At 40.4% G+C, this 23504-nt stretch overlaps 1 protein-coding gene across 1 annotated transcript; it reads right to left on the bottom strand.

Annotated features, from left to right (window-relative positions):
* Positions 1-1856: 1856 nt before the first annotated feature.
* Positions 1857-23111, bottom strand: VSIG10L2 (V-set and immunoglobulin domain containing 10 like 2). Its single transcript, XM_070952597.1, has 11 exons — positions 23033-23111; positions 20339-20686; positions 16560-16835; positions 15984-16259; positions 12653-12832; positions 10802-11092; positions 9910-10215; positions 5794-5916; positions 4996-5020; positions 3922-4058; positions 1857-1984 (listed from the first exon to the last, which is right to left on the bottom strand). Exons 1-11 carry the CDS (start codon positions 23109-23111, stop codon positions 1857-1859), a joined length of 2169 nt encoding a protein of 722 aa, XP_070808698.1.
* Positions 23112-23504: the final 393 nt, after the last annotated feature.

Genomic DNA, 23504 nt, shown 5'->3' with positions numbered 1-23504 from the left:
GCTTTTGAAGAAATCTCATGATTTAAATCTTAAGTCTTGGTGGTCCATGGCCATGGTCAGTGACCACAAAAGGTATTTAAAGGTCCGTGATGAAGACAAGGTTAGAGAACCACTGCTTTACAATTGTAACTGAGTCTATTGGAGTTATTAACTAGAGCAACCCAACATCTAAATCAGGGGTGTCCAACCTTGGCAACCTTAAGACTTGTGGGCTTCAACTCCCAGAATTCCTCAGTCAGCCAGCTGGACACCCTGCTCTAAATGGTCAGTGTAAAGGGTTGGTTTATTGGAAAAGTTGCTCCATACAAAGGAGCTAGCACTGTGTATTAAATTGTGGTGAATGACTCCATCTCTGCAGGGATATGGTGAATGAATCCATCTCTGCCCCACCCATCCACCAGGTCAACAGATGACTAAACCACACGACAGGCATTGTTTGCTGAGATGATTCATTATTCCAGCTGTCCAGGGCTTGGCTGCCTTTGACAAAAACCAACACACTAAAACTTCATAATGCAAAGACTCCCTGGCAGATAAGACAGGATGGGTGCTTATGACCTGGCAATTCCCATCATGTTGCTAAGTTATCATTTTACAAGAAGAATGGGCTGGAGTGTGAAAAAATCAGCAATTAACCTGTGTTCTCCAGCTCTAGCTTAAACTGGGAAAAGATTAATCTGGAAAAATGCAGCCTCCTTGTCCTCATTCAGTAGAGAATACGTTGGGAAAAATAGCTAGTCCTACATTATAGGTTGGTGATTAAGGGAAGTATATTGCTGAACAACTAATTACCTGCAACCTTAGAAAGTAGACTTAGGAATGAAGGATGCTGAACTTTAGTTTATCCCCTAAAAGGCACAGGTTCCATATTGCAATAGGAAGTTAGGAATGTGTATGTTATTGGGACATTTTTGTGACAATGTTGGACACAAACCTTTTTGGAAGAATGCATAACTTGCCTTTGTAAGCTCGTCTTAATGCTCAATAAAAACAAAAAGAGGACATAGACATGAACTTAAATATGTATGTGGTTTCCAACCTCATTATCTCAAACATGATACCCTTTTCCAAAACCAGAGAGAGTACGGAATCTCAATTTTCTATTTAATTCAGCAGTGACCAATTGGACCTGGTGGTTTCTCCTTCAATTAGACACAATTAGATAATGCAATGTATACACCCAATCCTGTGAAATAATGGACAGTGGGGTGGTGCGCTTTCATTCTGGAGTATTTAAATACCCATTTAATTCAATTTATCTGTTACATTTTAGGATGGTGAAGTTAAATGAAGGCAAAGCTTCAAAACAGCATGGACTCATCTTACATCCATGCAATTCAAGCCCTTGAGTTTTCCATCCCTAAGAAAACAAGAAGTCTCTGACACCAGTGCATGAAACAGCTTAACAAAATTGTACACGGTTCTTAACAAAAAGTTCAGCATTTGTTGATCCATGAGTTCTGTTTCAGTGACCCAGCTGTGATCTCTGCAGCATCTGCAATCCCAGGAAAATAAATTGCTTCAAAGTTGTCTAGTTTATGCCTGATCCCATATTGTAACTTCTCTGCCAGTTTGTCGGTTTACAGAAAAACACTCCTATTTTTTGCAAAATAGCTCTTACTCAAAGATGCACTTTGGTTCTGTGGGTGACAATGAAATCTCTTCAGATATGGTCTTCTACTTTTCCGAGATTCTTTTTGGAAAGGCCTTGCATAACACCAAAACTGGAATGACACTCACAGGTTCTCCTATGCTCCACAGTTGTTCCCTGTGCTTCTTTCTTTCTTTTGCTGATCAAGGAGATCTTTAACCAACCTACCCTACCTTGAGTGCTAAAGAGTCAGATTTACTGGTAGTCATGGGGTGGCTGTCACTGTGATTGTAACATTAACTGGATCCTCAGAAGGAGGACTGGGGGCTGGCACTTCTTCCTGGGCCCCTGTTGGATCCTCTGAAGACACCACAGCTTCCTTCTGAATTGCCTCTGCAGAAAACAAAGCATAAATGACAAGCGCCTATGAATTGATGGAAGAGAAGCAATAACTAAGTAGAAATCCTGAAGCCCAGCTGTTTCCATTCTTTGTTTCAACGGTTTCCAGATTCATGTTTAACATCAACAGATGATCAAGGCCCACCAATAACAATGGAGAATAAGGAGGTTTGTTTGCTAATCAATGTGTTTCGAGGGCACATTGTCTTCTAGAACAGGGGTCTCCAACCTTGTCAACTTTAAGACTTGTGGACTTCAACTCCCAGAATTCCTTAGCCAACGTTGCTGGCTGAGGAATTCTGGGAGTTGAAGTCCACAAGTCTTAAAGTTGACAAGGTTGGAGACCTCTGTTCTAGAACAAAAGGCCATAACAGGGATGAATAACTAGACAAAAGGGAAGCCCGATACCTTCACCAAGGGACAAACTAGACATCTGAAAACAATCAAGGCACTCATGAATCTCTGCCATGTGTAAAATCTCTCTTTGATTACAGGAACAGGGAAACCATTTCTACGCATTTTGAGGAGCTGAGTATTGCTCCCTTCCCAAAATAAAATAAACCGACTATTTAAACAATGGCTTGGTTTCCAGCAGTGCAAATTTGAACATTCTTTCACTAATTGAGTTCTAAATATTTCCTTTTAATCTGTTCTTAATGTATTTATTATGTGTTTTTATTTGGCTGTACACTGCCTTGAGTCCCTAGGGAGAAGGGCAGTATATAAATTTGAAGTAAATAAAGTAAATAAATAAATAGCCTCTTCCCCCTCCTTTTTTTTAAAAAAATATGTGGATTTACTACTTTTCCTGGGAAATGAATAGCTGAGTCTTGAAACTGAGTCTATAGACCTGAGGTGAAATCCAGCAGGTTCCAACAGGTTCTGGAGAACCGGTAGCAGAAATTTTGAGTAGTTCAGAGAACCGGTAGTGGAAATTTTAAGTAGTTCAGAGAACCGGCAAATGCCATCTCTGGCTGGCCCAGGGGTGAAATGCTCCCGGTTCAGACCGGATCACCTGATCTGGTAGTGATGGCGGCCGGTGGTTCAGAAAATCGGTAGCAAAAATCCCTGCACCACCCCACCCCCCACTCCCATGCCCAGCTGAGCCGCACGATCATCAGAGGCTTTTTTTTTTTTTTACTTTTAAAAGCATTTTTTCTACAACCTCTTGCGATGAAAAAATGCTTTTAAAAGTAAAAAAAAAGCCTCTGATGATTGCGCAGCTCAGCTGGGATAGTCAGATGCTTTTTTCTGCAACCTCTTGGCCGAAGAGGTGGAAAAAAAAAATGCTTTGAAAAGTCTCTGACGATCCCAGCTGAGTTGCCTGATCGGCAGAGAGGCTTTTCAAAGAATTAGAAAAAATGCTTTGAAAAGTTTTTTTTTAAAAAAAGTTGGCCACGCCCACCCAGTCACATTAACCCCCACACCAAGCCACGCCCACAGAACCGGTAGTAACAGATTTTACATTTCACCCCTGGGCTGGCCCCAAAGTGGGGTGGAAATAGAGATTTTGCAATATCCTTCCTCCAGGAGTGGAGAGGGAATGGAGTTTTTGCAGTATCCTTCCCCTGCCATGCCCACCAAGCCATGCCCACCAAGCCACACCATGTCCACTAAGCCACGCCCACAGAACTGGTAGTAAAAAAAATTGGATTTCACCAATGCTATAGACATAAAAGTTTTGGGGCCAGTCTACACCCCACCTAACTTTGACGCGTGAAGATGAAATATATCTTGAAAGACACACCTGTGTGACATAGCCTCCTAGGAAAGCAAGAGTTGGTGTTACCTAAAAAGCCATACTTACTTATAGAATTTGGATTTCCTTCTCTAATACCAAGAGAATGTTGAGGACCACCTGTATTTCAAGGTCTGCTCTTGGACTGATCCATTCAAATAAGGTAACCTCCAGAGATTTATCACCAGTTTACCTGCTGGTGTTGTTGTGGAAGTGTCTCCAATCTGCTCACTCGCTTCTTCAACTTGCTCGTTGGCTGCATCACTAATTCCTGTTGGCATCTCAGCATCTTCTGGAGTCCCGATTTGTTCACGAGTTTCAGCTCCAGCCCTGAAGAGAAGAGATGTGTTGACCCATTATCACCCTTATGAGGCAGACCAGACTGGAAACATAACCAGATGAGCTAATTCTACTTCATTGTAAGACAACATTAACAGAACCTTGCAATTCTGAAAGTACAAACTTCCGCCATCACTTTTTCCTGCCTGATAAGTTAGAGTGGATCCTTTCTAAGTTTCTTTTTGTGCCTGTTACTCAGTTATGGATTCCTCCCCCTTATACCTGATCATTCCTTAAGCAGCATCCTCTCCCCCACCTTCCCAGGTATTGGCACATTCCATTACACCTATGGCAATTTGCTAGTCCCTACTACCTGTTGCTATAGCCACCCCCTTGAAAGCTGGAAAAGGTGACCAGTCCAGCTACTGTCAGAACTACATGGAAGGAAGCTTTTCTCATAAAGGTTTGAATATCAAGATTTTCCCCCAAGTGTGAGACAGAGTGGTCAATAAACCTATCTGCAATGAATGCTACAACACTGGAAATTTGTAAGAAGATGTTGGATAACCATTTGTCTGAAGTGATGTAAAGTTTCCTGCCTAAGCAGGCGGTTGGACTAGAAGACCTCCAAGGTCCCTTCCAACTCTGTTACTCTGTTCTATTCTATTCTATTCTATTCTATTCTATTCTATTCTATTCTATTCTATTCTATTCTATTCTATGAAGTTCTGGAAAATATAAACTACACACTTTGAGGCAGCTCAGAAGATTCTACTTGTTATAGATGGCTAGAAAATATTAACCAGTTTTTCCCAAACAGGCCTTCTTTAGATGTGCTGTACTGAAGCTACTGTGTTATCTGGAGATCACTGGCATTCTAGCCGAATATAGATACTGGATGTCAATCAATGAGAGGGAATAAGAGAAAGAATTCAAGGGGAGAAAAAAAATAAAAGATGAAAAGGAAAAAAAATGAGGTGTCACTTACATTCTGAAGAGCAGGTCATGTAACCCTATGTCATAAGAGAAAGAAATCCCATTTTAGAAACTATTCTGCAAGAACAGCTAAACTGTAAACTATTCAAGGGTACATTAACAAGGACTTTAGAGAGACTCTCCCCATGGCAATGCCATGCCCTATTTGTAGGGAGAATTTGCAGCTATGTTCCACAACCATCATTTCAGAACATCATATTTCCATCCTGCTAGGGCTTTTAAGGGTAAGTGTAATTTCTGCTTAATGGTGGCTCTCTACTGTGGTGCAACAGCTTATTGAACTATACACTTTCCATTATTTTAGTGATCTCTTCAATATTCATGCAAGAACCGTGTCGGCCCAGTGGTTAGAATGCAGTATTGCAGGCTAACTCTGCCCACAGCAAGGAGTTCGATTCTGACCGGCTTAAGGTTGACTCAGCCTTCTATCCTTCCGAGGTAAGTAAAATGAGGACCCAGATTGCTGGGGGCGATGTGCTGACTCTGTAAACCCCTTAGAGAGGGATGTAAAAGCACTGTGAAGTGGTATATAAATCTAAGTGCTATTGCTATCTATTGCTGCTTTAGTGCACAAAACTTGCTAACATTGAGAGAAACAGAAACATAGCCATCTCAGACTCTTTGGCCTGCTGGCAGAACTAAAGTAAGGAGACAACCACTGAAATGACTTCCCAGAAAGGTGAGTCGACAATTTCTGACTTTTTGTCCTTGGGGAAAAAAAAGTTAAGGAAGGATTTCCATAGATCCCATAACCGAGCTGCTGATTGCCCCCACAGCAACTACCACTCACTTGGATTATTCTCCCGATTCCATACGATGTACTGAAAAACTAGAAGAGAGATGACTGTTGCCACAACCATTCCTGCCAGAGCAGCCCCGATCACCACAGGATATGCATTGAAAGGAGGGTCAGCTACAAGAGAGAAGAAACAGTAGATGAAGGCAATGGAGTTCTACCAGTCTTTGGAGTTCTTCAAGTCTTTGGAGAATGATGTGCCAGATGTGCTTTCTGTTATTTTAGCCTCTCCTTCTCTTGCCCAGTGATTTTCAGATGGGTTGATGTTCAGCTCATCAAATCCACCATCTGGTTAGAAATTTATAGGCACTGAGGCAACATCTGCTTTATTACTTTAAGAGGAAGGTTCTGGAAGCAATAGTTTGAGCTCCATGAGCTTGTTGTTTATAAAATGTCTGCCAAGGTGGATTAGTTGGAGGATATTTATTTATTAGAAGGCAAAGGATGACCCACTACTGAGTCAACCATGTCTTCTAATACTTCAGCATCTTCAATTTTCAGATATACACATTTCTGAATGAAGCTCCAGGGGTTGCCAACAGCTACCATTCTTATGTTCTAAGAAACTTATAGGAATCAGCCTCAGCCTCAGAGGCTGCTTTGGAAATGAATATCTACTTTTCAGTATGCCAGCACCACATCTTTCCCTTAATTTTTTTTAAAAATTAAAATTATACAGTTCATTTAGGATAGGGTTCTTTGCAGGCACCAAGAAACTCTCCGCGTGGGATTATACTTTCTGCAATACCTCCTGGTGTGTTTGCCAAATTTTAGCATGTTTTTATGCTACTTCCTTTCCTCCACCTTCAAGCATAAAGAAATGTCATCCCTCCTGGGAATATCTGTAGTTAAACGATTGTATAGGATAATCATTACTTTGGGTTTGCCGTTTCCTTGAGGTATAGCTTGAAATGGCCCTACTGTTGGTCTGCTTTAGAAACTATCTTTGCTAGGTGTGAAAGTTGTGATTGTCTGAACCGATTGTCTGAATAGGTTGGCAAACTATTATCAAGGTACCTGATCAGTAAAACATCTCTCCCCCACTCCCAACCCCCCATTCCTGGGCAAGGAGATTAAAGCTTTTAAGAGAGGAAGCAGTTTGGGGCAATGTCAAAGGGAGCGGGGGTTAAGCAAGGGTCTCTGTCCTGATTAAATTGTTCCCCTCTTCTGCCTGCAGCTAATTTTAAAGATGGTTATTTCCTTAAAATATCAGGAGATCCAATTACGGATCTCTCGTGTTAACAAGTCGTTCTGGCCCTCGGCAACTCTGCATCTTGGGATGATTCTTTCTCTGCCAAAGGAAACCCTCAATGAGGCTTTACACAAACTCTTTTCTGGCTTTTCAGGTCTCCGAGCAATCTTCCACCCCACATCTGTTTCCAATCGTCTCCGTTTTTCCAAGAGAAGACTTTGCTTGTTTTTCTTGAGCCTTTCATTTTGCTTTGCACCTTCCAAAGGCTCTGCCCAAACCTCACTCAGCCTTGCTTGTTGCAACAGCTGCTGCCCTTATGAGGAGAAAGGATGAGGTGGCCATCTTTGTTTGAATAGAGCAGCGTTTGCTCAAGATCACCAAGCGAACTGAGGTCAGAAAATCAGGCAATTTTGCTCTTGTGCTGTCTGACCAAATCCTGCTTCTGCAGGACAGATCTTGGTCATGGAAGGAAATGCCACATCAAGAATAGGCAATATTGCTGACATTCCTGATCTCTTCCAACCAGGTCATAATGACATGGGTGCCACCTGCTAATTGTCTACATACAGTGATCTCGACTATGTGTCTGAATGGTCATCTATTTGGCAACTTCAAATTTCGATCAATAAATGCTCTGTTTTACATATTAGTAAACATAATCAGAGTGTAAAGTACAAGCTAGGTGGCATTGAACTAGCTGATGATTCTCACTTTGTCAAGGACTAGGTGTACTTATCTCTGACAATCTATGCTCCAAAGTTCACTGTAACAGCGTTGCTAAAAAAGCATTAAGAATTGTAAATTTAATTTTGTGCAGTTTTTTTTCCTGGAAACATTGTATTGCTAATTAGAGTTTACAAAACTTATGCTAGACCAATCTTAGAGTATTGTTCAACTGTTTGGAATCCCCTCCATATATCTGACATCAGTACAATTGAGTGGGTTCAGAAGTATTTCACGAGAAAAGTTTTGCGCTCTTCTGTACACAATAGAATTCCCTATGCTACTAGGCTCGAAATTCCCGGTTTGGATAACTTAGAACTGGGTCGCTTGCGGTCAGACCTAGGTATTACATACAAAATTATAGGTAGTAATGTTTTACCTGTAAATGACTTTTTTTGTTTTAATTGTAATAATATGTGTGTTAACAACCGCTTTAAGCTCAATGTAAATTGTTCTAAACTTGTCTGTAAAAAATCTGATTTCTGTAATAGAGTTGTCAAAGTCTGGAATGCTCTACCTGATTCAGTTGTTTCAGCTGCAAATTTTCACAGTTTCAGTCACAAATTGACTTCCCTGGGCCTTACTTCATACTTAAGTGGTCAGTAAAGGGGCCGTGCATGTGCACTAATGTGCCTATAGTCCCTGTCATTTATTTTTATTCTCTTATTCTTGTTCTCGTTTTTGTTTGACAAATTCAAACAAACAAACAAACAAACAAACAAACAAACAAACAAATGTATTCAGGCCGACTGGAGTTTCTACACAATTAGAAATTGAATTTTGTACTTTTTTTTCCTCTAAGAAATGGTACCCTTCATAAATCAGGGTTTCTATGTGCTTATTAATTCACAGTAAGATAAAAAGACGTAATCTTTAATACCCATCTGACCAAGAGGCCAGGTCTTTTCTGCGGCATGAGGAACTTTCATTTCTTTATATTTGGCCAATCATACATAGCAAGAGCACAAATCGGTCAATGCGGGCAGAGATTTTTCACCACAACTAGGAGAGCAAGCCTGGAGATTGTTTTGTAAGGAGCCATGTAGCACGTTCCAAGAAGGTGAAGTACATTTCCCCAAAAAAGAAGAATAATGCAGAGAAGGAAAGGTGAACTTCATCATGCTGTTAAGAAGTGATGTCACACAGAGAGGAAAATCCTGTCAAAGTCCATCTCTTCACACCTCCCAACCTGATCACAATCTTGAGACTGGTGTGCAACCACCCACACGACTGAGGTCTGCAGATCTCATGCAACAGAGCAAGGTGAATAGAGGAGTAGCTGAGGCATACCAAATGCAGAGGTAGAGGAGCACACTAGAAGGCAAAGAGAGACTCAAAACAGAGGCTCTGGGAGAAGCAATGGCAGACATGGTTCTTTCTGGTCATTCTAGCACCACCACTATCACAATCGCCATCTTGTACTAGTAATTGTTATAGTTGTTTCAAATTGAAGAGCACTTTGGACTGAATATGGAATATTGCCTTTGATCAAGTCAGCCATATTTTCCTAATTAGCTCAGAATTATTTATTCAGGAAGGGGGTTTCCAAGAACTGAGGCAGCCCAGGAGAAGGAGACAAGGACTCACTAATTATTTTGTTTATTTATTCCCCACCTATTATTTTTAAAAATAATTCAAGGAGACAAACAATACAACGCTCCTTCATCCTGCTGTTTTCCGCACAATAACAAACCTGTGAAGTTTGTTGGGCTGAAAGAGTGAATGGCCCAAAATTACCCAGCTGGCTTTCATGGCTAAAGCGGGACTAGAACTCAGCGTCTCCTGGTGATTGGCCCAAAGTCACCTAGCTGACTTTCATTTATTATAATATAATAATAAAGGTTTATTATAATTAGCCCTAATCATGCACCTTGTCATAATTTATCATAAGTAGCCCTAATTATCCAACTCATTATCATAATTTATTATAATTAGCCATAACTATATCATACTACCTCACAAGGTCTCATAGAAAAAGAGGTGGGCATATAGATTGTACGTATATACAATCTGCTGTTCTTTCTGGCATCCCCAATGAAGTCCACTATCTCCTGCATGCAGAAAAGACTAGGCTTGATCCTCTCATCTAAATGCTCAACTGCCACCTCTTCCTTTAGAAGAACCATCTTCCAAAACAGCTGTTTTTTTCCATACGTGTGTGAATGTAATCAGTATAGTTAGCCACTTGAATGCACCTGGAGTCTTCACTTCAGAGGGGTGCCCAGTGGTGCGATGGTTGACTGCAAGGATCCGGAAAGCATAGGCCACTGCAGGATCCAGACCACCCAGTTTTCGGCCACGGACATCAGGGTCAATGTTGTTGGCCACTGTTTCCCAGCTGCTGGCCATCTGCTTTGGGCCGGTCTTTTTTGCTTCTCTCCTTTGGACTACAAAGCCAGTCAGGTTTCCTGAGCCTCGAGTTTCCCATTCCAGTTCCACCTCTGTACGGGGACGAGTGTACATCAGTCTGCTGATTGTCACATTGGGTGGGTTGGGATATTCTGCAAAGAAAAGAAAAGACGTATAATTGTTGCTGGTGAACGAATCATCATTCTTAGAAGACCCTCCCTCTTCCACGGGGCATGCTTAGTTTGGGAAGCAAGGGCATAACAGAGAAAAACAAATGCCAGGATCCCCCTCTCTACCACATGGCAATGAAGTACAGTCATCGGCAGAAATAACTGTAGAAAAAAAAATCGAAATCTTAAGAATTCGTCATAAAAGAAGGATGCTCCTTTGCAGGGGAAGAAAACTTGGAGCAATTGGAGGACAAGTGTGGACACGGTATTTCCACTTCATGGATTTGTGCTTCCTGGGTTTGGGAGGTCTAGAGGAGTTTTGTGGTACACATCAAGAAGCAATGGATGGAAACTAATCAAGGAGAGAAGCAACCTAGAACTAAGGAGAAATGTCCTAAGAGAACAATTAATCAATGGAAAGACCTGCCTCCAGAAGTTGTGGGTGCTCCAACACTGGAAGTTTCTAAGAAGAGATTAGACAACCATTTGTCTAAAATAGTATAGTATGAAATGAGCAGAGGGTTGGACTAAGTCCCTTCCAACTCTGTCATTCTGTTATTCAACTTACTTTTTACCTGGAGGCTGATGGTGGCAGAGGCATTGCCCACAGCGTTGATGGCAGCACATCGGTAGGTGCCACTGTCCCGTATCCATTCTGTGTCCTGGAGAGTCAAATTAAACCAAGCATTCTCCTGCTGCAGGTGGTATTTCCTAGCGCTTGCTGTAATGGGCTGGTTCTTATTATTGTACCAGAAGACTTCAGAGACCAAATAGGCACCTTGGAGGAAGCAGGCCAACTGGACCTCGCTGCCTTCAAACAACGACACCTGGGACCGTTGCACCATAATCCTGGGGGGTTCTGTGTATAAAACAAAGCAGAATAAAAGAAACTCTCAAAACCATCAGCTTTAAGGAGAGTGCTAACCAGGTTATGACCTTTCTCTTCACCCCACGAAGCAGGGGTGAAATGCTCCCGGTTTGGACCAGATCAGGCGATCCGGTAGTGATGGAGGCGGATAGTTTGGAGAACCGGTAGCAAAAATCCCTGCCCCCCCCCGCCCATGCCCACCCAATCGCCCGGTAGCTTGGGTGGGCATGGGCGGGTAGCTTGCTGCTTCTTTCGGGCTCACTAACTTTTCCTGCCTTGCTTTGGCTGCTGTAATCCATTGCATCAGCCAGCAACTCAATCTGCCTGCCTTGTGCCTTCAATTTGGTAAGCAACTGGGAGCTTTAAAAAAAAATAGTTAATTGGGGTTTTTTTTAGGAGTTTTATTTTTTTTTAGACAGCAATTTAAAGTTAAGGAAGTTTTAAATTTAGCTGCTTTTATCTAAAAATATAAATAAAATAATAAAATAAAATAAAATAAAATAATAAAATAAAATAAAATAAAATAATAAAATAAAATAAAATAATAAAATATTTGTGCAGCTTTCTGAGATTTGGTGTGTTTCTATAGTGCTTCACTCTAACTACACAAACACACAAAATCTCACAAAGCTGTATGTGCCATTTTGTGTGGAAAAAGTGTGAAATTGGTTTTTGAGTTTTTTGTGGCTGGGTCAGGTTCCTGCTTGTTGCAGGAGCCATTTTGGGTGAAGTGCAGCTGCTTTTACATTGTGTGTGAGTCAATTGTGGTGTGTGTGTGTGTGTGTGTAAAGTGTGAAAGTTGGTTTTGGGTACCTCTTATTGTTTTGTATACTTTGTTATTATTTTTATTAGTTATTATTATTGGCCATGCCCAGTCACCTGACCACCAAGCCACACCCACCAATTAAGCCATGCCCACAGAACCAGTAGGGAAAATTTTTAGATTTCACTCCTGCCACAAAGGCTCTGAGTCTTCAACATCCAGATGGAAGCTTTGCCTGAAGCACATCTATCTTTCCAACAGGAAACAAAAAAATAAATAAACTGAGATGTAAACGGCATTTCAGGCTGGTCTAAAGAAAGAAGTTTGGAACAACCTCATACATTAACCATACATTAACATGCTAGTAAAAGAGCAGCATTGCCCACAGTAGCAGCCATATTGCAAAAGCAGTTCTGCATGTTCTCAAAATGTCTGATCAGCCCCAAAAGTTTAATTGTTCTGGATTTGTTCTGCTTTTGCAACAGTCCTCTAAATCCTCAGGAACAGGCTTCTCCACTGTTGCCTTCCTGACCTTGTAAAATTGGAGGATATCTTGGATTGAGCCCAAGAGATAAGGTGGCTCTTCCTTCTTGACTTAGGAAGGCCAACTATAGCACCAGAGGATAATTCCATTACATGATTTGGTTGTAACTGAATAAAGAGGCAAGGAGGAAGGGATCAGCTTGGGACAGGTAAACCTGATGGAACAGTGTCTTTCACACTCTGATGAGCCAGTCAATCCTCCCTTGACCCTATTATTTTTTCTTGACCCATATTTATCTGCTTACCCAGCCGGATGTGGCATTCAGCAGTTCTTGCCCACAGAGGATGAGCTGCCATGCAGGTGAAGGTCTTGCCTCCAAGAGTGGCGTTGGGCTTCATGACAAAAACATTGTGTGATGGTTTCATGCTTCCCAGCACATGATGCCTCCAGTCTCTCCACCAGAGTGTCACCTGAGGTTCTCCACCTGGCCAGTCACAGGTCAACATGAGGAATTCATTCAATTTGGTTGCTACCACACTGCAGGCCAGGCTCCCTTTTGGAACCCCTGAAATAAATTGGTCAGATTTCAGAGGCGACTTGCTTTTGCGTACTTCCTAGGATTCCTAATAATCATGATTATTAGTTGGATAAGAGCTAATTAACAAGCTAATTTTCATAGATAAGAGCTAATTAACAAGCCCCATAAATTATCATAAAGATGAGTTCATCAAATTATTATAATTTATGATAGTGAATCATATAATTAGGGCTTTTGATTATAAATTATGCTAGTAAAGTAAAAATAATATAAATAATAATGAAATAATAATAATAATAATAATAATAATAATAATAATAATAATAATAATAATTATTATTATTATTATTATTATTATTATTATTATTATTATTATTATTATTATTATTATTATTATTATTTATTAAATTTGTATACCGCCCTTCTCCTTTCGGACTCAGGGCGGTGAACAGCCAAAATAAAAACATTTGTACAAAAGTTAAAATAATTATTTAAAACTAATTAAATAGAATTTGGCCCATAATTTAAAACATATCAATTAAAATCAATATCAAACGTTAAAACCAACATGGAATCAGGCCAGCCCGGCTAGCTGAAAAAACTAAGTTTTTAGGGCCCGACGAAAAGTCCGGAGGTCTGAGATCACTTGTATCTCTGGAGGTAGATCGTTCCAGAGGGTAGGTACCACCACAGAGAAGGCTCTCCCCCTGGAGGTCGCCAGCTGACACTGTCTGGCTGACGGCACCCTGAGAAGGCCCTCTCTGTGGGAGCGAACCGGCCGATGGGAGGCAATTGGTGGGAGGCAAATGACTTGATTTACAGGAATTATGACTTTCTTTAAGGATTTAACTCTAAAGAGCCCCTCCTTGTGGGAGATGGGCATTCAGAAACGTGAAATAAAGGAAGGAAGGAAGGAAGGAAGGAAGGAAGGAAGGAAGGAAGGAAGGAAGGAAGGAAGGAAAATCTGGGCCTGAATATTGAAGTGTCTTCCACCAATTTGTATAAGGGGCTTATAACCATCCTAATTGCACAGGGTTCTATGTCCCCATAGTTGCATTTCATTAAAAGAAAAGAAAGAGAAGTTTATTTAATCATGAATTGTTGCTGTAGCATAATTAGTATTTTAGCATCAACTTTTGGGAGCCTCAACATCTGTCTCTAGAATAGCAAAAGGCTGGTACTCACAGACAATGGTCCTGCAAACGGCATCCTTTCTCAGTGCTGGATGGGAAGCCAGGCAGATATAGGAAGTCCCATTGGAAACGTCTGCACCCTGATGGATTTGAATAGCTCTGGAGAAGCTTCCCATGTCAGTTTCTTCTGCCCTCGATTTTACCCACCGCAACTGCACTGAAGGGAATCCCCCTGGCCATAAACAATGTAGAGCAAGGTCTTGGAAATTGGAGGCAGGCAGCGACATGCACTTGAGCTGTCCCTTGGGCAGATCTGTGCATAGGGTAAACATCATATCAACAGCAACGAGGACTTACTGGGTCCAGAAACATCCATGGAGGAAAACATTATCCAAAGGGTGATGGTGACGAAGAGCAGGGTCCCATCCCTGCTGCTTTGGGATTAAGCTTGTTTGACCCACAAGATGTTTGTGTCTATCTTCTCCATGCCCACCCAAAACATTGCTCTTGCAAGCCAACTTCTACCCAAAGTTGACCAACAGTTTATGCATTTCCCTCTCAGAATCTCATGACTTCTTGGCCAGGAGCAGGAGATATAGCAAATACTTGCCTATTCTTTGCATTAGCATACTAGGGAAAGCTTTGATGGCAGAACTGGTCTGAAAAATGACTAGAAGAAGCGGAGAACCTTTGCTGTGAAAAAAAAAAGTTGACAACTGCCTGCTTGCAGATGTACCTTGGTGGGAAAGGAAACTGGGGGAAAGGGACTATTGCCCTCACTCCTTACATTTTTCCACTGGTAGTTGCACTACTAAACCATGGAGCTGAGAGTCATATGGGCAAACTCATAATTTATGGCTTCCTATTTTGACAACCTCATATTTTTCTTAAGCTTTGAATTTCTTTGGTTTTCCATCTCTGCAAATCCCCTTATTCACCTTAACTTGTTTCTTGGGTAAGAATGAAGTCATTGGTGCAATAGCATTACATGAATGCATTATAAAGTTGTAAGATCTGGGTGCTGGGTCAATATCTTCAATGAAATAATATTCTATGTAAATGCTAGCCCTGATCTCAGGGCTAAGATTGTTTCCTATTTATTTGTGCATTTATTTATTTTGTAAAGAAACATTAGGAAAATGAGCTTCTCCCACACCCCACAGCTCAAATTCTTTATGATAACATCCAGCTAAAACTGCATCACGTGAAGATGATGGTACAGAAGTTGGGTGGCTCTACATTATTTCAGGGAAACTAAGAATCTTGCAGGTTGGTCTTTGAGGTGTTGCTTGTTTCGAAATTTCCTAGGTTACTTTGGTCAATGTTGTTATCAAACATATATTTCAATGGTCCACAGACAACAAACATCACAACAAAGAGGCTGCTTTGGTCTACCTGCAAAACACTTGGCTGCTTTCTGCTGCAGGACACAAAAGCAACATTGGCCAATGATTACTTTCCCGTAGTATTAATACTTTTAGCAAATTGGCCTCCTTCTCTGTGATTATTTCATACAGAAATCCATGGATTCTTTCACTTTTATTTCTCTTTTGAAAAAAAAAAAAAAAAAAGAGAGAGAGAGAGAGAATTTGAAGAATTTCACCAGAAAGAACAGACTCTGTTGACACAAGACATAAGAGACTTGGCCACATGAAAAGTGCAATAATCAGGGTACAGAACAAGAACTGTCCATCATTCTCTCAGAAGGGAAATTAAAATGTTACTACAGAAACACCAGCATTGGAAACTGTGGTAGAAGAGACAATCACCACCTTCTTTTAACACTGATATTTTACACCCAAATTATGTTGACATTTTTATTTTGGCATCTTTTCAGTTGTGCCAGCTGTGCATGATAATATTTGAAAAAGTGATTTTTTAAAAAAATCTAGAAGATAGAGAGATAGGAAACAACAGAACATGCTAAAACCTCATGCCTGGGAAAATAGGTAAAGGTAACTTACAATAGACAGTCAAGATAATAGTGGCCTGGGTCCGAGTATTCAGGTGCATATTCTGAGCAAGGCAAGTATAGATGCCTGTTTGAGTCCGTGAGATTCTGGCAATCACATACTTCTGTCCGGAATAGACTTGAGAGCTGTTGTAGAACCAAATGTAGTGGCTGGGAGGATTGGAAGGAGCTACGCATGTCATAATCACCTCTTCTTGTTCATTGGCTGAGAAGCCATGTTGGTTAATTGCAAATGGCTCTATGCTGATCACTGGCTCATCTGGACCATCTATGGAAGATTAAACTAGTTAATAGAATGCAAGCTGAAGAAGGCCCTTCTGTTGATGAGATGCTGAACATCTAAAGATAGGTCTCCCCAGTCTTGTATGCTTCTGGTGTGCACTAGAATTCCTATTCAACCAAGTCAATACATCAGAAGTAGACCAGATAGGAAAATCTGACCTAATTTGCTTCACTAGGAATTATCTATTTTATTTCATAGTCTACACCTGGCAAGATTAAGATTTGATTGGCAGCACATAAAGTTTCCCAAAAATAGAAAAATTGGCCCGATTGACCAATTGCTTACAGATAACGTCAAGGTACATCCCATCGCTGGTTTGGCTGTTGACCTCATTGTGGGCTGTGCAGGTGTACCAACCCATGTATGTCCGGTTTGTTGAGGTCAGGTTTAAGAAATCCATCCCTGCTTCAGCAAGAACTACCATGCCATCTCGGTTAGTGTAGCGCTGCCAAGTATAAGCGATAGGAGGTGTCCCTTCTTTCACTGTGCAGATCATCACAACCGGCATGCCTTCCACGGGTGTTGAATTGTTTATCTGCAGAAAGGGCTTGGGAACTGGGACTGTGGAGGCCAAATGAAAAGTTAACAAATTAAGAAGAGCGAGACATCCTTACATCAAGAAACATGAATGACCTGAACCAGTCATACCTACAAAAAATCCATTTCTGGTACACATTGTTCTTTCAGATTAGGGATTTGATTTAAATCACCCATAGAACTACCCAAAGATTCAAAATGCAAGCTAAAACAGAAACACAGGCAATTTGTTTTGAAAATGGAGATAAAAATGAAACCAGAACTTTTTCTCTTAGGTTTAATGGAAAAAGAATGGGGGGGGATTTGAACTTTGTTATTATATATGTTGCATCTGCAAGACTATTGTATGCACAAAAATGAAAGGACACTTGAATCCCTACCATGGACAAATGGTTGATGGAGTTGGCGAAAATGGCAAAATCAATCACTTTGATTAAAGAAAAGACCATAATTACTTTTGTTTCCACATGGAGACCGCTTCTGAACTTTGTGCTTGATGTGGAAAAGAATGAAACTCTGACTTTGGGTTTTACCGATTAGACTATCTAGACTATCTTTATAGAAATGGCTTGTTCCTATTATTATGAAAAAGCAAAAAGTGGTGATTTGATGTTAATGCCTTATTTTACCGTAACAGAGAGAGTCAGAAAGCAATGCTTCTTTTTCTTTTCTCTTTTCCTATCTTTCCTCACTTCACTTCCCCCTTTCCCCTCCCCACTCACTGTTATTATATTTACTTTTGTATTTTGTATTTTATAATACTTTATAACTCAGTAAAAATGTTGACTAGGACTGGGGAAAAAAAAGAATCACAGGCAATTCAACTATTGGCCTAAAAGTTCATATTCATCATATATAAACATAAATTTAGTTTTTATCATTGCCCTGGCTATTACTTAGAGCAGTGTTCCTCAGCCTTGGCACATTTAATCAGGATGGACTACAACTCCCAGAATCCCCTAGTCGGTATGCTGGCTGGGGAATTCTGGGCGTTGACGTCCACACATCTTAAAGTTGCTCAGAAAAGCTGAGAAACAATGACTTAAAGCATGTGCACCTTTAACTATGGAAAAAACAATGCATGTTTATGGTTTGCTTCTAGGGTTAAACAAACCAATTTCTTTACATGGGGAAGAGAAAGAGCTGGACAAGAATTCTGAAGCTAAATTCAGGGTAATTTAAATGATTTAAAGATTGAATACTTTTCTGCTGGGTGACTATTTTTTTTTTAAATCATGTGGATGCAGTGAAATTTTAGTTTGCTTAAGAACCTATTTTACTTAATCTCCCACCCTACAACAAGTGGGGAAAAGGATGTCAAAGACTTGGTAGCAAAAAGGTTACTTAATTCTGGTTTATATTGCAAATAGAATGGATTGAAGTCCATGAGGACGTTAGGTTACACGTATATATAGAGCATCACTGGCCTGTTCAGACAATCACAGGCTTGGGTGGGGTTTTTTTTTCATAATGCAGTTTTTTTTAGCATCTGAATATGGCAACAGAGGAGTTCTTTGCCTCCCTCCTCTGCTGAAAACGCCAGGCTAACTGCCCAAGGAAAAATAACAAATCAAGTTGTCTTGTGATCAAAGGCAAAGATGAACCTTTGCTAGAGATGAATGACATACCTGGGAGAGAGTATCCTCCATCAGCCAAAGAACTTTAATAACTTGCATTTGACCAACCTGATCACGGGCAAGAACAGCTGGCCAGGGACCATCAACACTGAAAGGCTATTTACAACATTTGACCTACACCAAATGTCAGGTTAAGATGAAAGGAAACTGAGATAGGGTTTCTCTAATAGACCTTTTTGGAATTCATTGTTGGAATGTATTTTTATGCAACAACTACAGTAGTATTCAGCCAGTAGATGGCAGTATGGTATATATTCTTTGCTCTTTTCTTCTAAGTAGAATTTCCTGTTTCATGTTACAGTTAAAAACAGTTAAGCAGTAAAGCACATGGTGACTGTACCATTTGTTCCCTGGTGCTATATATAAACAGAATTTCTAACAGACCTTCTCCCCTTAACTGGTAGACTTCAAAAAGGAACATTGATTTCTTAGGGGAGGTGATTCTCCTGCTATTTTGCTGCACTGTTTTATTTTGAAAGGCCACCAAATGTTGACATGCCCCATGTGGAGTTTTGTGCACATCTTTGTCCATTCAAAACATGACAAGCCCTACTGTTGTTAGCTCTAGATCCCAGATCACCAGATGGATTCCTGCATCATCAACTGACCTGATTGCACAATGACTCAGCCAAAGAGTATGAGCTCCAGAATAAAGAGCTGGAGGCTGCTATAAAACCCTCAGCAGCCATTTTTTGGGGAACTTGCAAATCCAAATCTCTTGCATTGAGGAGCCAACTCAAAGCTGCATGAGTTTTCCATGTAAAAAGTAATATGGAGTCATTTTTTTGTATGCATGTTTAAAAATCATTGATCAAATGGAAATGGAACAGAATGGATTTATCAATGGACACATGAAATGTCCACAGCAAGCCAAGACACTATCAACAAAAACAAAAATGCACATTACAATAACATAATGCACATTCCAGTGCTTACCTAATATATTTGTGATACAAGTACAAAAAGGGGTAGAGTTTGCATCACAACATGTTTCATAATTGGCATCCTTGAATTATGGGGCAGAAAATACAAGGATTCTGATTTGCTATGAGTATCTTGGGACCATAGAGAGTAAATTGGATCAGTTTGTGCAAGGAGAGAGATTTTATTCCTGCATCATCATCTGACCTGATTACAGAATGACTGTTCTTTTTAGGAGTGTTAGGGCAAGGGCGGGTTCCAAATCCCGTTGCTACTGGTTCACATATGTGCGCACGCGAGGTGCTTCTGCGCATGTGCAGAAGCGTCCAGGTGGGTGGGCAGAGCCTCCCACCACCGCCACTTCCGGTTCACCCAATCCGGTGAGAACTGGTAGCAACCCATCACTGTGTTAGAGGTGATGGGAAGAGACACTGTTTCTTGCTAGTAAGGGAAGAAACATGGAGGGGATTAAGTGTTTATAGCCCATTTTGTACAATTTCCTCATTAGGCTTGTCAATCATAAGGACCAAAACTAGTGAATTTCATTCTGCTTTTGTAAAAGGTGAGCTTGCTTTCTTTCTCTTTCTTTCTTTCTTTCTTTCTTTCTTTCTTTCTTTCTTTCTTTCTTTCTTTCTTTCTTTCTTTCTTTTCTTTCTTCCTTCCTTCCTTCCCTCCCTCCCTCCCTCCCTCCCTCCCTCCCTCTCTCTCTCTCTCTCTCTCTCTCTCTCTCTCTTTCCACCCATCTCATCTAGAAGCAACTTTCCTTTTAGCAAGGAAAGGGTTAGTTAGAATGGAGGGCCTTTATTTAGAAGCAGGAATAGTTCCTTTGGGTCTGACAGGATTATGGGGAGACAAAGAAATTGAACCTGGTCCCTCTTCATGTTTGCAAGATCAGAAGAAAAGTCCTAGAAATCAACTCTGATCTCATCTTTGAGAAAACACCCCATTTCCTCAGAAGCTGTGACTTACCCAAGACAAGAAGCTCAATGTAGAAATAAGCCACTTTGATCTCTCCATCCACTTCGTACATGGCTTGGCACATGAAATGTCCCTCAGCAGCTTGTTGCAGTTTCTTAATCTCTAAAGTGCTGTTCCTCAAACTGATCTCCCCCAGAACGGCAGAGGCCTTCTCCACCTTGGACTCAAGGCCATTGCTGATGGCCACAGCTCTGGGAATGAGGGAGCCAGGTTTGGTGAAACTCCAGAAGACAACCAGGGGTTGCACTATGTTACCACATGCCAGCCTCACTGAGCGGTTATGCACCCCTTTGGCCACTTGCTCATCATATTCTGCATCTTCCAAAGGGAGCAGCTGACCTGGGGGAAGGAAGAATGAATGAATGAATGAATGAATGAATGAATGAATGAATGAATGAATGAATGAATCATTCAACTGATCAATCAGTGCTGAGCTTTCAGGCCTCTCCAATGACTCATAACCCATTTTTTTTTTAATGAATAAACGTCAGTTTAGGACTTTTCTCTCATTCAGTTTAGGAAGATAGGAGCTTCATAGAATCAATATACTACTAAAGACCAATTTCTTGAGAAGGCAAACAGAGCAACAAGATTGCTTTTATTATTCATTTCTAAGCCACTTCTAAGAGGGAAAACCCCTTCAAGTATGCCGGTAAACAGAGGTTTCCCAAAAATATTTGGCTTGTGGCTATGGACCACAAGATATTAACCTTTGATCTGGTCCAGCATGTTGCTCCACATGTGTTCAATTCTCAGCCAGCCTTGCTTAGTTTAGCATCTCCATCTGTTTGATCTGATAATCTTATGCACCTCTAATGAAACTTTCATATATTGATATTAGGTTTTATTTGACTGTTTTGTTCTTACTGTATAGAATGGAATGGAATGGAATGGAATGGAATGGAATAGAATAGAATAGAATAGAATAGAATAGAATAGAATAGAATAGAATAGAATAGAATAGAATAGAATAGAATAGAATAGAATTTTTATTGACCAAGTGTGATTGGACACACAAGGAATTTGTCTTAGTGCATATGTTCTCAGTGTACATAAAAGAAAAGATACATTCATCAAGAATCATAAGGTACAACACTTAATAATAGTCTTAGGGTACAAATAAGCAATCAGGAAACAATATCAATATAAATTGTAAGGATACAAGCAACAAAGTTACAGTCATACAGTCATAAGTGGAAGGAGATGGGTGATGTTTCCAATGAGAAGATTAATAGTAGTGCAGACTTAGTAAATAGTTTGATAGTGTTGAGGGAATTATTTGTTTAGCAGAGTGATGGCGTTCGGGAAAAAACTGTTCTTGTGTCTAGTTGTTCTGGTGTGCAGTGCTCTATAGCGTCATTTTGAGGGTAGAAATTGAAACAGTTTATGTCCAGGATGCGAAGGGTCTATAAATATTTTCACAGCCCTCTTTTTGACTCATGCAGTATACAGGTCCTTAATGGAAGGCAGGTTGGTAGCAATAGTTAGCTTTTATTTGGATATGATTGGTTTTCATCCAGAGATCAGAATTCTAAAGAGTGAAGCATGACTTGAACATACTGAGCAATGAAGAAGAAATGAATAAATATGGGTATGTGACAGAGTAGGTGGAAACCTGGAGAAGCTGCTATTAGAAGGTTATATTTCCTCATATTGAGGTTCTAATCATTCTTCTGGAACCTTTCCAACTGTTGATCTTAAAGCACCACCTGTTAGGAATGGAGCACTCATAGCAGCTAACATTTGGCTGTTTTAGGCAAAGGAAAGGGTGGCACGCACAAATTACTGCAAGTTCAAATCTCACCAGGCTCAAGGTTGACTCAGCCTTCCATCTTTTCTAAGGTAGGTAAAATGAGGACCCAGTTTGTGGGGGCAATAAGCTGACTTTGTATAAAATATACAAAAGTATAAAAGGCTATTGCTTAACGCATTGTAAGCCACCCTGAGTCTCTGGAGAAGGGCAGCATATAAATCAAATAATAAAAAAAAAAAAGACATCCCCTGATAATAAGCCCAATTGGGCTTTTGAGCTCATAGTAATAAGGCTAAATGCTTAATTCAGGGTTCAAAAAATATAAGACAGGGTCTTATTTTCGGGGAAACACGGTATGTATTGATGAATGCAAGCTAGGTCGTTTGCATTTTAAACAAAGTTTAAGGAAATTTACATTTACAGCCACATAAATTAGGGGAAGAGGCATAGAAAGCATCCAGGGCCATTTATTTGGTGAAATGGGCGACTCTACAATTTTGATAAATAAATAACTATAATAGTTACACAATAACTACAAATATAAATTTTTAAAATTCTACAAGTCTTTCTACAAGGCACACATACACACCAGATTAGACTACTGAGCTACAACTGTGTACCCTGGGCTGAATCTCAACTTTTGCGATAGTGTCAACTCCTCCACCGAGATCACCACCAGTTTGTCGCACTCACCAACAAGAGAAGAATTCAAAAAATACAAGCAGGAGGCAGCCATCACTGTATCAGTAAAATTGAGATTCAGCCCAAGGTACACAGTCTTCCATCTAAACCTTAGTGTAGGGCTGAGCCTCTAAATATTCCACCACTGGGACTCGCAAGCAAAAAAGAAATATATGCTGCTTATTTCATAGGTAGACATACATATTTTTGCATTGCAGCTGGCCTGGTAAGATTGCTAACAGGTTACTCACCGTAAACTACTGCTGGGAGGATATAAAGGATTTTCAGCAAGCTGTTAAATTGTAGATCCTTTGCCAATCCATAATCCATTGCTCCATGTCACTGCACAAGACAAAACCCAGAAGACAGATCCTATGAGCTCCTTCAGAGTTCACATCTCCCCAGCTTCCAGGCAAGCCATGGACTTCTTCCACTTCCTGTTTCTTCTGCGGACTTACTAACCTCTGTGACTAGGGGACAGGTCTCTCTGTCTCTTCTTTCAGTCTCTCAAAGATAAAAAATGCAGCCCTCATTAGGCTCAGATTACCCAACCCCCAATCATCCCCGATTAATGTTCAATTATTCATTTATTCTTACTTAATCTCCTTTCCTTGATCTATTATGCAGGAGCTTCTTTAGAGAAACAGTGGAAATACAAGTCAAGTTCCTTTGGTTTGAGCACCTTGAAGTCGTGGTTTCATGCTAGTGGAAGATAAGGACGGA

The sequence above is a fragment of the Pituophis catenifer genome, unplaced genomic scaffold, assembly GCF_029215685.1.
Source record: "Pituophis catenifer annectens isolate HBS135680 unplaced genomic scaffold, rPitCat1.0.hap2 SCAF_12, whole genome shotgun sequence".
In the NCBI taxonomy this organism is placed as follows: Eukaryota; Metazoa; Chordata; class Lepidosauria; order Squamata; family Colubridae; genus Pituophis; species Pituophis catenifer.
The sequence above is the reverse complement of the archived record's forward strand: the minus strand, read 5'-3'. Positions and strand labels throughout refer to the sequence as shown.

What these genes read in the sequence shown, in the direction of transcription:
- VSIG10L2 (XM_070952597.1), bottom strand. Translation starts at nt 23,111, where the DNA reads ATGGATTATGGATTGGCAAAGGATCTACAATTTAACAGCTTGCTGAAA. An exon ending in GAATCGGGAGAATAATCCAA is followed by an intron (nt 5,021 to 5,793) that starts GTGAGTGGTAGT and finishes CTTATGACATAG; the next exon opens with GGTTACATGACCTGCTCTTC. An exon ending in TTCCACAACAACACCAGCAG is followed by an intron (nt 1,985 to 3,921) that starts GTAAACTGGTGA and finishes TGTTTTCTGCAG; the next exon opens with AGGCAATTCAGAAGGAAGCT.